The sequence below is a fragment of the Euprymna scolopes genome, chromosome 30 (assembly GCF_053919585.1).
Source record: "Euprymna scolopes isolate OS-2025 chromosome 30, ASM5391958v1, whole genome shotgun sequence".
Classification (NCBI taxonomy): Eukaryota; Metazoa; Mollusca; class Cephalopoda; order Sepiida; family Sepiolidae; genus Euprymna; species Euprymna scolopes.
In genome coordinates this window covers 98,980,275-98,995,016 of record NC_136511.1, presented here as the reverse complement: position 1 = coordinate 98,995,016, position 14,742 = coordinate 98,980,275, and the positions used below count along the sequence as shown (strand labels likewise).

At 35.3% G+C, this 14,742-nt stretch overlaps 1 protein-coding gene across 1 annotated transcript; it reads left to right on the top strand.

Annotated features, from left to right (window-relative positions):
• Positions 1-6,563: 6,563 nt before the first annotated feature.
• Positions 6,564-7,052, top strand: LOC145254552 (uncharacterized). The gene has a single exon (XM_080113076.1). It carries the CDS (start codon positions 6,564-6,566, stop codon positions 7,050-7,052), a length of 489 nt encoding a protein of 162 aa, XP_079969202.1.
• The last annotated feature ends 7,690 nt before the right edge of the window (positions 7,053-14,742 follow it).

The window sequence follows — 14,742 nt, the reverse complement described above, 5'->3', positions numbered from 1 at the left end:
TCATGTATGAACAGGAGATTTTGCATTTCCGCACCTCAGCGCCATAGCGACTATGATAAAAACATAGTCCTGGCGTGTTTGAACGGCGACGGTAGTGTGGAGAAGGCGAACGGCTTTTGTAGTGGCGTCTGGGCAAATGTGACCTACCCGCATTAAGCTTCATAACCTCTTTGGTGAGGTGCTCGATAGCGTCGAGAATAGCCACAGATGTGGCGTCTCAACTTGGATCCGTAGTATATATAGAGGCTGCAGCCTGTGGATGAGGGATGGAGGCGGTAGTAGGCCCCTTAGTGAAGTATCACTTTATCTGCCGATGCCGCTATCTCATCAATGGGATGCTTCTCCAGCATAGGTGTCAGTATCACCTTAACTTGTGGAGGCAGCCTCGAAAAGAAAAGCTGCTTTATAAGAGCACTGTCAGCGGGGACGTTTTCTGCCAGCTCCTCATTCTGCGGAGCAACTCGGTTGGCATACAGTCCGTTCTGTTTGGTGGCTCTCTCAGTAAGGGTGAGTTCTTATTCCTCAAACTGGATGCTGGCCGAATTCCTTAGGTGATAGGAAGGATCAATGCGCCATACCCCTGATTGGTCAGTATGTGGCGAAATAGCACAGGGGAGAGGCATTAGGTGTGTCAGAAATTTCGTGAAAAATATTGAATAATTCCACCTCGTCTTTCCAAGCTTATAACGCCTCGAAAAATATAATTCAAGCCCTAATTATTTTTTTCAATTAAAGGAGCAAGGACCAAGGTTCATTTAAAAAAAAACCCCTAAAAAACAACGTGTTTTTTTTTAAAATGGTTTTAAACTTCGAACTTTATATGTAAATTTCTAAAAAACACTACTTTTTTTGTTTTAAATTTGAATATATTATTTATTGATCTTTTATCTTCAATTTTTGATATATAAAACTTTGGTGAGTAAATTAATTATTTACTTTTTAATAGACATTTCAAAATGGGAGGCGTGAATTAATTCGATCCCTTGTCTTTCCAAGCTTATAACTAGTCGAAAAATGTAATTCAAGCCCTATTTTTTTTTTTTTCAATTAAAGGACCAAGGATTCATTTAAAAAAACAAAAAAACAAAAAACAAAGAACGTGGTTAAAAAAAAAAAGGTTTTAAACTTCGGACTTTACAGGTAAATTTCTAAAAAACACTACTTTTTTTGTTTTAAATTTTAATATATTATTTATTGATCTTTTATCTTCAATTTGTGATATATAAAACTTTAGTGAGTAAATTAATTATTTACTTTTTAATAGACACTTGAAAAAAACGTTTGTCTAAAATATTATATTCAGTTTATTGGAGAGAGCATAAAATTTCACATTGAACCTGAAACTATCGTAAAAATTTAATCAATAGAAAAATTTTGATAGATTTTTTTAAGTTTAAAAATTGAAAAATACTGAGTTCGTAAAATTCAATTAATTTCATTACTGTTTAAAAAATATTTCTATTACTTTTAAAACAACTTTAATAGTTTATTTTTGAAGTATAATCCATAAAGAAAATAAACAACCCACTTTTAAAAGAGAAATTCCGAGTTTTTTATATTTTATTCGCAGTTTCGTGTTAGGGGTGTCAAAAATTCCTACAAAAATTCTGATACACATAGAGAGGCATTGATTCGTTTAAAAAAAAAAGTTCCATTTGTTTCTGCTACACCTTGTCTGGGGCGATTTCCATAAAAAATGAAGTAAAAGAAAAAAACAAAAAACGATTGAACCTTCAACCGACAGAAATCTTTTCCCTGAGAACTGATTGTGGTGAAGGTGAACCGAGACTTTTATCGTTACGCCATCGGTATCCAAAACAAATACATGTTTTTTTTTATTATTCTTTTATTATTCTTTTTATTTTAGGTATCGCGCAAAATAAATTGAACATCATACTTCCAAACAACAGAGATAGGGGTATTTGTTAGAACAACAAACATCAAACTGTAAATAACAAATTCGCTTTTAAAAATAGGATTTATTAAACAAGGGACATAACTCTTTACTGAGATTGAAAAGTTATCTTTCTTGAGTTGAAATGCAGTTAATATGCTGATATGTCCTTTTTTTCTTTGAATCTCTACGAGGGCAAAGTTACACATAAGATCGGTTTTTAATTTGAAGAATATTAAGCTCCCCCAAAAGGGCACTCTGTGTTGGGACAAAAATAAAAATTGGCTTAGTCTAAAAGGATTCCTACTTCTTTTTCAGAAAAGATGAAGTGCAGCTGCAGCATCAAAACAGACTATACTTTGCACAAAATATGAAAATTTACGTTCGGAAAAAAATAAGGCACAAGGCCATCAAAAGTGTGAGGGACAGGGTCGTTGGTCATATTTGGTCTAGAGTGATAACAATATTTATCTTTCTCTTAACTGGAATTATTTCAGTCACCACAATACCATGTTTACTCTCAGGACCATCATACATATCTACAAATTGTTGAATAATTTTTCAGAAATATACTTTGGATTAATTGAGAAAAAAAACCCAACCTTCTCACTAACACCACAATTCATACCAACTCCTCTTAAATTAAACCGTAATTCACGCCAACTTTCAGTGTCTATGTTCTCTATCTCAGCTGTCCAAAACTCGACTCACTGTCTTCCCCTAATTCGTCCTTCTTATCGTTATTCCTCTTATAAATAAATTAATGCCACATATATAAAGTCAAAAGGTTGTAGCAACCGAACTCGCTACAAACAGGCAAAAGCTATTTCTCTCGACGAAATTTGGAATCCATTTTCTCCCTGGCTTGTCCAATCATAAGTCAGCTCTCTATCACGTGACAGAGTATATAAAAGGCGAAATCTGAAACCATTAATTTTCTTTCTTGTTGCTTTGCCCAGAAGCACACATCGTTTGGGGCAAATGCCCCAGGCTGAATGTGAGTACTACAAACTAGCTATGGCTCTTTTCAAACGCACATTTATTTCCACATGCTGTACCCACAAGAATATAGAAATGACGAGAGACAACGCAATGGAGTTTCATTCTAGATTAATAAACAAACTTTATTTGGCATTTTTTGAGCTTCTGATTTTCCTCCTGGCTTGTCCAATCACAAGCCAGCTCTCAATCACGTGACAGAGTATATAAAAGGTGGAATCTGAAACCATTTACCCTCTTTGATCCTGACCCTGCTGGGCAGCAGACATTAGCCAGGGGCAAAAGCCCCAAGCTGAACGTGAGTACTACAAGCTAGCTATCACTCTCTTCTAACTCACATTTATTTCCACGTGCGGTATTGAAACTGACATTGTACCCAAATGAACATTCTTTATCATGCTAAAGAACTGCTCTCGATGACACACCAACACACACACACACACACACACACACACACACACACACACACACACACACACACACCCTTTGTCCTATTTCTACTATTGGACGCACGCTCCCATGACAACACGTCAACACACTGAATACCTTTTCCCTTTCTTTCTCTTTTAACCGGCTTCCTTTGTTCTGGCGACTACTACCTATAAACACATGTAAATGGAACTGAACTGTTCTCTTCTTCAACCAGCTGGCATGATATTAATTCTATCTTTATACAAGAACACTTCAACCTACTAACCCGTTTCTCTCTTGTACTCTTGTACTAACGTTACTAACAAAAATGACAAATAACATTGTTTATTAATATAGAATGAAACTCCATTGCTTTTTCTCATCTCTATAAGGTTTTCTTTTCTTCTTTTTCCTTTTCCAATCCCTTTACCTGACAGGCCAAACAGACATGCTATCACATGATTAGTTTCTTTGACTACAACTTTTTATTCACTATAATATTTTAGACTACAGACTGTCAGATACTACACTTTGCTCCTTATGTCCTCACTCAGATTGTTCACGAACCCACGTGTGTGCCCGATACTGACGGCCAGTATCCAAGTCTCCTAGACCTTTTTCTCACAACTTGCCCTGAACTGTGTTCAACTTCCCTTCTGTCTCCACTTGGATCTTCCGACCACTCTGTTGTATCAGTTAAGATAAAAATGAAATGTAATAAGTCCTCAGATGTACCTCTCCATTGTACAGTATATCGATACACTATGGTTGACTGGGATAGTTTCCGTACATTTATATCGGATCTTCCTCTGCGTTCCATGTTTAAAAAGGATGTGTCCTCTATAGTATCAGACCTGACCAAATGGTTAATTGTAGGTATACACCGTTTCATACCCTCGAAAAAAATTCCAGCAAAAACCTAACAGCCATGATTCTCCAACCTCCAATATTTCCTCCTGTATCAGAAAACACGCTATGTGATATACAAATATCTGTACATGAAGTTGCCAAGCTATTCAAAAACCTTGATTCCAGTAAAGCAACCAGCCCTAACGGTATTCCAATTATAGTACTCAAAAAACTTCAATCAGAACTAGCACCCATACTTACAAAACTGTTTAAACGTTGTCTTAAGGAGAATAGCTTCCCGTCACCCTGGAAAATCTCATCAGTATGCCCTGTATTTAAGAATTCAGGTGATCAGTCATTTCCCTCTCAATACAGGCCAATAAGTCTCCTGTGCATCATGAGTAAGTTGCTGGAATCTGTGTTAAATAGAGAAGTAATCAACCATCTCAGCAAAAATAACCTTCTTAGTGAGACGCAATATGATTTCCATTCTGTTAGATCTACAGCAGATGTGCTTACAGTTATATCTCATAAGATTAGCGAATCTCTCGACAGAGGCTACCTTTCTAGGGCGATTGTTCTTGACATATCAAAGGCCTTTGATAGAGTATGGCATAAAGGTTTACTTCACAAGATCTCCAGCTATGGTATAGCTGGAAATGTCTTCTCAATTATTAAATCATTTCTCTCTGATAGGTTCATAAGAGAAGTGGTTGATGGGCAGAAATCAGAAGCTCTCCGTATTAATGCTGGAGTCCCTCAGGCGTCCATCCTGGGCCCAACTCTCTTCCTGATCTACATTAATGATCTTCCAAATCACATCCTTACATCATTCATAGACATTTATGCTGATAACACTACTATCTATAGTAGCACATCTAAGACCGTAAATGACCAAGTTCTCTCTGATTCTCTCTGCTCTGATCTTGAGCAAGTAGTACAATGGAGAAAGAGGTGGCTTGTTACTTTTAATGCATCTAAAATCAAGCTTTTATCTTTACATCATCAACCATCTGGCATCAATTGAAATGAATGGCTCTCGTCTTGGGGAGGCCTCATGTTTTGACAAGCTTCTGGGCTTGACCTTTACTCCTGATCTGAAATGGAACGCATACATTAAATCCGTTGCCAAGGCCGCTGGAAAGATGGTGGGATCCTTCTATCGACCCAGTAGATATCTCATTGCTGATGCAATTCTCTATCTATATAAGAGCTAGGTACGTCCAAGGATGGAGTACTGTTACCACATCTGGGCAGGAGCTGCTAGAAAGGACTTATCCTGCCTTGATAGAGTTCAAAATAGACTTCATAGCCTCGTAGGGGATGTCCTTTTCTCTTCCCTGCAACCTCTTTCTCACAGAAGAAATGTTGCGAGTTTGTCTCTGTTTTATCGTTATTTTCATGGCAAGTGCTCAGCTGAGCTCCAATCTATGGTCCCCCCTCCCCAAACTTTCAGAAGAAACACCCGTCTAGCAGAAAACTCTATCATTAATTTCCCCCACTCTTTATCTATGCCTAAACTTAAATGTAAATTCCATGAACAAAGCTTATTTCTTAGAACTGTACGCCTGTGGAATTATCTTCCGTTTTCCTGCTTTCCGGCTGACTACAATTGTCTTCAAGCCTAACGTAAACAAGTTTTTGATGAATCGTTCCATATAAGTTAACAAATTTACCGAATTTCCATTATTAACGATTACAATATTGTCCAATTTCTACTGTACACTCTTTAACCCTTATCCTCGAGTGGCCTCTTGACCTTGATAGGCGGTGATGCCTATATATAAAAAAAAGGCAAAAGGCCAAGGAGATGCGGACATGTCTACAACCATTAATAACTCCCACTTAGCTTTGCCTGTGAAACTTTGTGAGTGAATTTTTCCTTTCAACAGCCTCATCACACAAATCACAAAGGTTATGCATTCCATTTATGTGTGAAGTAAAAATAAATCTGAATATAAGATGTAAAAAATGGATTTCATTTAAATTTCTAACTGAAAGTATTTGGCTACAATTTAATTTTAGTATTTTTTTCTATAGTTTATCTGCTCTGTTCTCAATCAATGAAGGGTGAATTTCTTCAGTAAAATAACAGTATAGTTAACAGCCGAGAAATTGAATATATAGTGGGTGCAATAAGCATGTAAAGCAAAAAGTTGATTTATTTTTATTACATGAAAACAAAAACAATAACAAACTGCTATTCTAATGTATTTTTGTATAATAAATACAAATCTCATATCAAAAAACGCATTCACTAGATATCTAGGATTCCAAAAGTATCCAACACAAAGAAAAATAGTTTTAATTAGCCAAATATTTGTCATGTGATGGTTCAGAGAATTATGTAAATCCAGATTACTCTTGACAGCATATTTATCTTGTTCAATTTAGTCGCACTGTTTATATAATGTCTAAAACTGGAGAATTGCCAGAAAAGACAAGAAAATTAGTTGTTCAGCTACACATGGATGGTTCAGGGCATAAGAAAATTTCAACAATGTTGAATATCCTAATTTCAACTGTCAGTGACACGATTTGTAGTTGGAAGTCCTACAAGTGCAGTTCAAATCTGCAACATTCAGGACGTCCTTCCAAAATTTTTAACCATATGACTCGACTTTTGATTCATGAAGTGAAGAAGAAGAATCCAAGAATAACTTGTTCTGAACCCCAGAAAATATTAGAAGTATCTGGGACACATATATTCAAGAACACAATCGGGACAGTGCTTCAAAAGAAAGGATTCACATCATGGAAACCAAGAAAAACTTCTTTGTTAAAGCCAATTCATGTCAAGAAACATTTGAAGAAACCTTCAAGTTTTGGGGATAAAACATTATGGTCAGATGAAACAAAAATTGAATTATTTGGTCCAAATAGTATAAGTCATGTCTGAAGACAGAAGAACTCGATGTTTTACCTAAAGAATACCAGCCCTATAGTGAAGTTTGGAGCTTGGATCATAATGGTTTGGGGTTGTATCTCTTTAGCCGACCCTGGAAAACTTCACATCATAGAAGGAAAAATGAATTCTCAAATGTATCAGGCTATACCCGACGATAATCTCTCAAAATCTGCAGAAGATTTTACGTTGCCCAATGGTTGGATATTCCAGCAGATCCCAAGCACATAACTAATGTAACTACTGCATGATTTTGAGAAAAGGAAATAGAGGTATTAGGATGGCCAAGTCAATCACCTGACCATAACCCAATTGAAAATCTTGGCAAGAATTGAAGTACAAAAGAGAGACCGAGGAATCTGACAGAATTTAAATAAATCTGCCAAGAAAGTGGGATAAAATTCCAGTTAACGTTTAAAACAATCTTGTAAGGAAGTATCCCAAACGTTTGGAAGCTGTTATGGCGTGTAAAGGCTATATTACTAAATACTAATGCTATTTTTTCTTTGTGTTGGATACTTTTTGAACCTTAGATATGACATTTATGCACTTATCTAGTGAATGCATAATTTTATATGATTTTTGATACAAGATTTGTATTTATCATACAAAAATACATTAGAATAGCACTTTGTTATGTTTTTTGTTTTTGTGTAATAAAAATAAATCAACTTTTTGCTTTGTATCGGATACTTATTGCATCCACTGTATACAGTGGGTGCAATAAGTAAAAGTCACAGGGTGCAAGGTCAGGAGAGTAGGGATGATTACGTGTCTTTTTAAAAACATTTACATAACCTTTTTATTTTTATTTATATATCTGTTTAAGCTTTTTTTTTTTTGTCAGTGTACTATAAGGAATTCAGTTGATTGCAACCCTTTCTGCGTGTTCTTTACATTACAATAGTACAACCCTGAATCCGACGACGCAATACTACACCGTTCAACACTGGAAAACTGAAACGAAGCTGTTCTGCTTGAAAAGGGCGCCATTTTCTTCTTATTCATATTTATATCGATTCTTTGCTTTAAACAACTAAAATAATTACGTGTTTACTTTTTTAATATCCCATTTTGTTGTCTCGGATTATTTTACTAAAGTAAGTAAAGCTCCATAATTTTTCAAAACTGTTTTTGTTTCTTTGTTTTTCAATATTTCATCTATATTATTTAGTAAGAGTGTTTAGCAGAAAAGCCAACAAACGACTACCCGAAAAAATAAATATACAAGAAATAAATGTTACCATAGTTAATAAAAGTTCAGTTCATGTTTTTTTGTTGTTTTGAAATAGTTTTTAATGCTCTTTACTTGAAATAATTTCAGAGAGCCGAAATTAGAACGAAATTTGAGGCGATAACTACTTAAATGAATTTTTATATAAACTACACATGCCATAATCGAATATTCCTCAAGCACAAAATAACGGAAAACATTAAAATATGTTTATAAATATTCCTTACGTTGATGAAACTCTCTTAAATTGTTAACACAGAATGCTCAGGTGCCCCTATTTCAAATTGAAAATGGGGCTCTCCATTTCAAAGTCGCTGCCATTTTGATTTTTTTTAAACCGGTTCGTGAATTAAAAAAAAAAAATTTTTTTTTACAAACTACTTAAAAATACAAACCAATGAATTTTTCTACCATAAAAGTAACTTTTATTGACTAGATAACATTTATTTCTTGTATATTTATATTATTATATATATAATATTTTCTCTTTGTAAAGAAACATCATTTTGGTGGGCACTCTTGGCTACGAATGGAAACAAAGTTCGCAAAAATTATCTTTACTTTCATCATATTTTGCTTATGGTAAAATTTTTGAGTATCAAAACCTATCTCTTTACAACCCCCTCCTTTTCATAACCTATCATACTTTCATCAATCAGTCCATTTTCTGTAGGCTGTTTTTGAACCCAGTCAATGACGGGTACTTCTGCTAGTATATATATATATATATATATATATATATATATATATATATAATAGACAACTCTTATTATTAAAAATTAATTGAAATTTAAAAAAAACAAAAAACATTATAAACCTGTAAAGACGGTATACAAAATTGTTTTAATTATACAGATACATTTGAAAGACTTTATTTCGCGAAGTTTCGAAAAATGCAATTCTTCTCATCAGAGGAAAGAGGTTTGCAAAATATGCAATAAATGTTGCAGGTTAATGCATTAAAAGAAACTATAAATATGAATCGAATCATATTTGCATAAAAATTATTAATAAACAGTTAGTGAAAATTTATAAGAATTCATAAAGATTATGAAAGCAGGAACAAGGAAAAAAAGAAAAAAGGATATGGTAAAAATCCAATTGAATAAGAAGGTGGAATCCAGGAAGAACAGGATAAATTAAAAAAAAGTCCATTGATAATCCATTCATGCGCTAAAAAATATATCTATAATATAAAGCTGAATGTGTGTGTGTGTCTGGTCACGAATAGGCTCCTATATGGTTGACTTTTTTAAAAAACTGATTACATATAATGATAGAAGATGTATCGAGACACAGGAATGGGTATGTTTGATCTGGCAGAATGGTGGTTCATTAAAATTGTGGGGTCTGCATTCGCACCTGGTCCACAAAGTATGGAAATAAAAAATTTAAAAATTAGAAAAAAAAACGTTTACAAGTGTTTTTGATATAGATGCACATAATATTTGATAAGTATGTTTTAACTTAAATAAGGATGGTATAATAAAATTGTGGGGTCTGCGTTCGTGCCTGGTCTCCATAGAATGGAAATAGGCACAAACTTTAATAAAGACTTTTCATATCTATCTGCGTAAGTATACTTTGATAATTATGTTTCAGTTTGAAGAAGTATGGTATAATAAAATTATGGGGTGTTCGTTCACACCTGACCTCATAGAATGGAAATATGTCACAAAGTTTAACAGGGTTTTTTTAATATGGATTCATAGGATATTTTGATACGTGTTTCAGTGTGAACAGGTATGTTATAATAAATTATGGGGTTTATCTATTTTATTTTTACTTTCATCATATTTTGCTTTGGTTTTGATACCCCCAAATTCAACCCAAATTTACAACCCTTCCTTTTCATAACCTATCATACTTTCATAAATCAGAGTCCATTTTATGTAGGCTGTTTTTGAACCCAGTCAACAACGGGTACTTTTGCTAGTATATATATATATTTCTTTGTTCCTTTTTCTCTCTTACTTCTCCTCTCTGCCCTGCACTAACCAAGTCTTCCGACCTGTTCCACAAATCCCAAGACTCCATCATGAAAAGTCTCCAGAAGAAAATACACAATCAAACCCAAAACTCCAACTTCCAACATAGACCCAACTACCATCAACATCTACGTTCTAACCTTCCAGAGATTGAAACCCAATTACAGGATACTAAACCAGACCTATCATTCCTAAGCGAAACTGGCATTAGAGCGACTATTTTCCTAGATGAGTTTGTAATTAACAGATAATTAACATCCAAATCTAACCCCCAAGATCGCCATGGGTATGGAATATGTGCTTACATTAAAGATAGCTTTCCATGTGGTAGGGACATCTCCAGAGAAGACCCTAAATTACACAACAGTGGAGTTACTCCAATCTCTGGTCCCCCCTCGCCAATCTTTCACGAAAAACACCCATCTAGCTGAATCCACTGTGAAAAATTTCCCCCACTCTATATCTGTGCCTAAATCAAAACGCGGATTCCATGAACAAAGCTTCTTTCTTAGGACTGCACACCTGTGGAACTCTGTTCCGTCTGCCTGCTTCCCTCCGGACTACAACTTGGATGTCTTCAAGTCTAATGTTAACAAATTCCTAATGAACCGCCCCCTTAAGTAAACACTTCATCAAATCTCCACACTAACGTAATGTACTTGCAATAACCCTTATCCTTGATAAGTGGTGATCACTGTGTAAAAAAAAAAAAAAAAAAAAAAGTTACTATTTTTAAGAACATATCTGAGAAAATTGACCACATCCTGTCTGCTCATCCTTTGGCTAACATTCACGTCAGTAGAGACGTCAATGTTCACAATGTGGAATGGTTAACTCACTCAAACAAGACAAATTTTGAGGGGAAGTTCTGTCATGATTTCTCCAATGCTTATGACCTCACTCAGATTGTTCACAAACTCACCCGTGTGCCCAATACTGACAGTCAGTATGCAAGTCTCCTAGACCTTTTTCTCACAACTTGCCTTGAGCTATGTTCATCTGTTCTGTCTCCACTGGGATCTTCCAACCCACTCAGTTGTATTAGTTAAGATAAAAATGAAATGTAATCAGTCCTCAGACGTACCTCTCAATTGTACAGTATATTGATACTCTGTGACTAACTGGGATAGCTTCTGTACATTTATATCAGATCTACATCTGCATTCCATGTTTAAAAAGGATGTGTCCTCTATAGTATCAGACCTGACTGAATGGTTACTTGTAGATATAGACCGCTTTATACCCTCCAAAAATTTCCAGCAAAAGCCTAACAGTCAGCCGTGGTTCTTACCAGAATGTGCTGCTGCCATTGCGCACAGAAATCAATTTTCCCATTACTTCTAACATAATAGATGTACTGAGACTAAAGCTGCTTTCAAGAACGCCAGCAACCACTGTAAAAGAGTAATAAATAACGTGAGAGTCGTATCCTCAGTCTGTCAAGTCCAAAGTAGCTGGGCAGCAGCTTGGTTCCCACCAATTTTGGCAAATAGCAAACAGGGTCCTGAACAGAAGTGTGTGCTCTATCCCAACTATCATCAATGGACCTGACGTAATTTCGTCAGAATCAGACAAAGCCTATGTGACCAAGACCATCAACCCCCGTATTTCCTTCTGTATCAGAAAACACACTATGCAACAAATATCTGTGCATGATGTTGCCAAGCTAATCAAAAATCTTGATTCCAGTAAAACAACTGGCCCTGATGGCATTCCAATCATAGTGCTGAAAAAGCTTCAACCAAAACTAACTCCCATACTTACAAAGATGTTTAAGCGTTGTCTTAAGAAGTGCTTCCAAACACCCTGGAAACCTCATCAGTATGCCCTGTATGTAAAACCTTGGGTAATCGGTCATCTTCCTCTCAGTGCAGACCAATAAGTCTCCTGAGTAAGTTGCTGGAATCCATATTAAATAGAGAAGTAGTCAACCACCTCAGTAGAAATAACCTTCTTAGTGACATGCAATATGGTTTCCATTCTGCTAGATCTACAGCAGATGTACTAACAGTTATATCTCATAGGATTAGCGAATCTCTCAATGCAGGTTTCTTTTCTAGGACAATTGCTCTTGACATATCAAAGGCCTTTGGTAGGATATGGCATAAAGGTCTACTTTACAAGATCTTCAACTATAATATAGCCGGAAATTTCTTTTCAATTATTAAATCATTTCTCTCTGATAGGTTCATAAGAGTAGTAGTTGATGGGCAGATATCAGAAGCTCACAATATTAATACTGGAGTCCATCAGGGGTCCATCCTGGGCCCAACTATCTTCCTTATCTACATCAATGATCTTCCAAATCACATCCTTGCATCATTCGTAGACATTTATGGTGATGACACTACTATCTATGGTAGCATATCTAAGGCCGTAAACAACCAAGTTCTCTCCAATTCTCTCTCCTCTGATCTTGAGCATGTGGTAGAATGGGAAAGAAGTGACTGCTTACTTTTAATGCATTTAAAACCAAACTTCTTTCTTTACATCATCAACGTTCTGATCCCCATCTGGCATCAATTGAAATAAATGGCTCTATTTTGAAATCTATTTTGTCTTATTACCGCTAACATGTTTGTATTGCAAATATTTTTTCTTTTCTTATTGCAGCTTTGACTTCAACTCGGAACTTAACTTTACTTATCTTGTCTTGCTTTTTCTTTTTTTTTTGTTCTGAAATCTTTTGTCAAATATGCTATTATTAACCAATACTGTTTTCTTACATTTAAAATGAAAAGAAAAAAAAAGTCACCCATGAAAACGAGAACCTTCCAAATTAAAACCTCGAACTATTATCTAAACTCAAAAAAATGTAAATTAATACAAAATAACCCAACTTCACAAATTGATAAAAGTTCATTATTGGATTTTAATTATATGGTGAAGCTCGAAGATTCAAACTCGAGATAGATAAAGCAAAAAAATAAATAAATAAATAGATAAACAAATAAATAAAAATAATAAAAGCATTAACCCCCCCAACACACACACACACACACACACACACACACACACACACACACACACACCAACCTCCACCATATCGTTTAATACCTAGAATAAAAAATCAGTTAGGTCTTCTAACTTTCTTTCTTTTTCAATATGACCTCAAGAAATATGGATCACACTTTTCAGACCCAAAGCTAAGTTAAATGTTTCTATCTATAACTTTTTGAAATTTATTTTGGCTTATTACTGCTAACATGTTTGTATTGGAAATATCTTTTTTTCTTTTCTTATTGCAGCTTTGACTTCAACTCGGAACTTAACTTTACTTATCTTGTCTTGCTTTTTCTTTTTTTTTGTTCTGAAATCTTTTGTCAAAATGCTATTATTATTAACCTATACCATTTTCTTACATTTAAAACGCAAAGAAAAAAAAAGTCACCCATGAAAACGAGAACCTTCCAAATTAAAACCTTGAACTATTACCTAAACTCCAAAAAATGTAAATTGATACAAAATAACCCGACTTCATGAATTGATAAAAGTTCCTTATTGGATTATAATTATAAGGTGAAGCTCGAAGATTCAAACTTGAGATAGATAACGTCAAAAACATCCCCGCATTAATATGGGAGGGGAGACTATCTTCAAACAGCGTCCTAAATTGATAATTGAGCACCGGACTTATACTAAGTAGATATTAATAAGTCCCTAGTACCTATTTTTTTTTTTTTTTAAATGGAGAGTAGATAATGCACTGTGGATGTGTTATCGGCAGCTCCAATAACTCTCACTTCTCCTTTTTCATCCCTCAGTGCTCAATCAAATGAGTGATTTTTCTGACAAAGAGTGAAGAAAAAGCTGCTTTCCAGGTTGGTAGTACTTTGTGAACAGTAGTCTAAGATGTCGGAAATTTTTCTATTTCTATATCTATCCTTCTGGCCATGTCACTAGTAAGGGTGCTGGAGGTAAACGTTTCATCTGGGCTGACGTAATCCGCCTGATAGTCAGGGACCCGAACCTTGGATTAACCACTAAGGAGGCTGTCCTATCAGCAGGTGCAAAGTACTGGGGCTACTGTATTGCCATTTGGTGAATGGATTCTGGACCATGCTGGAGTCTCTGGTGGGGCCTCTCGATGCCATACTTGTGGGTAATTGTTACGGCTTTACCTTATCATGTGATACAAAAACAAAATCCTTTCCTTTTCTCTCTTACTTTCCCTCTCTATCCTGCTCTAATCCAGTATGCCGACCTGTTTCACAAATCCCAAGATATTTTCCATAAATTATCTCCAGAAAAAAAACACGAATAAACATAGAGCCTCATCCTCCAACGTAGACCCCTACTACCATGTCTCCTTCTCCAACATCAGGGGTCTATGTTCCAACCTTCCAGAGATTGAAACCCAATTACAGGAGACAATACCAGACATATTCTTTCTAAGTGAAACTGGCATAGGGCCGACCACTTCCCTAGACGAGTTAAAGGATACTCTAACTTAACATCTAAA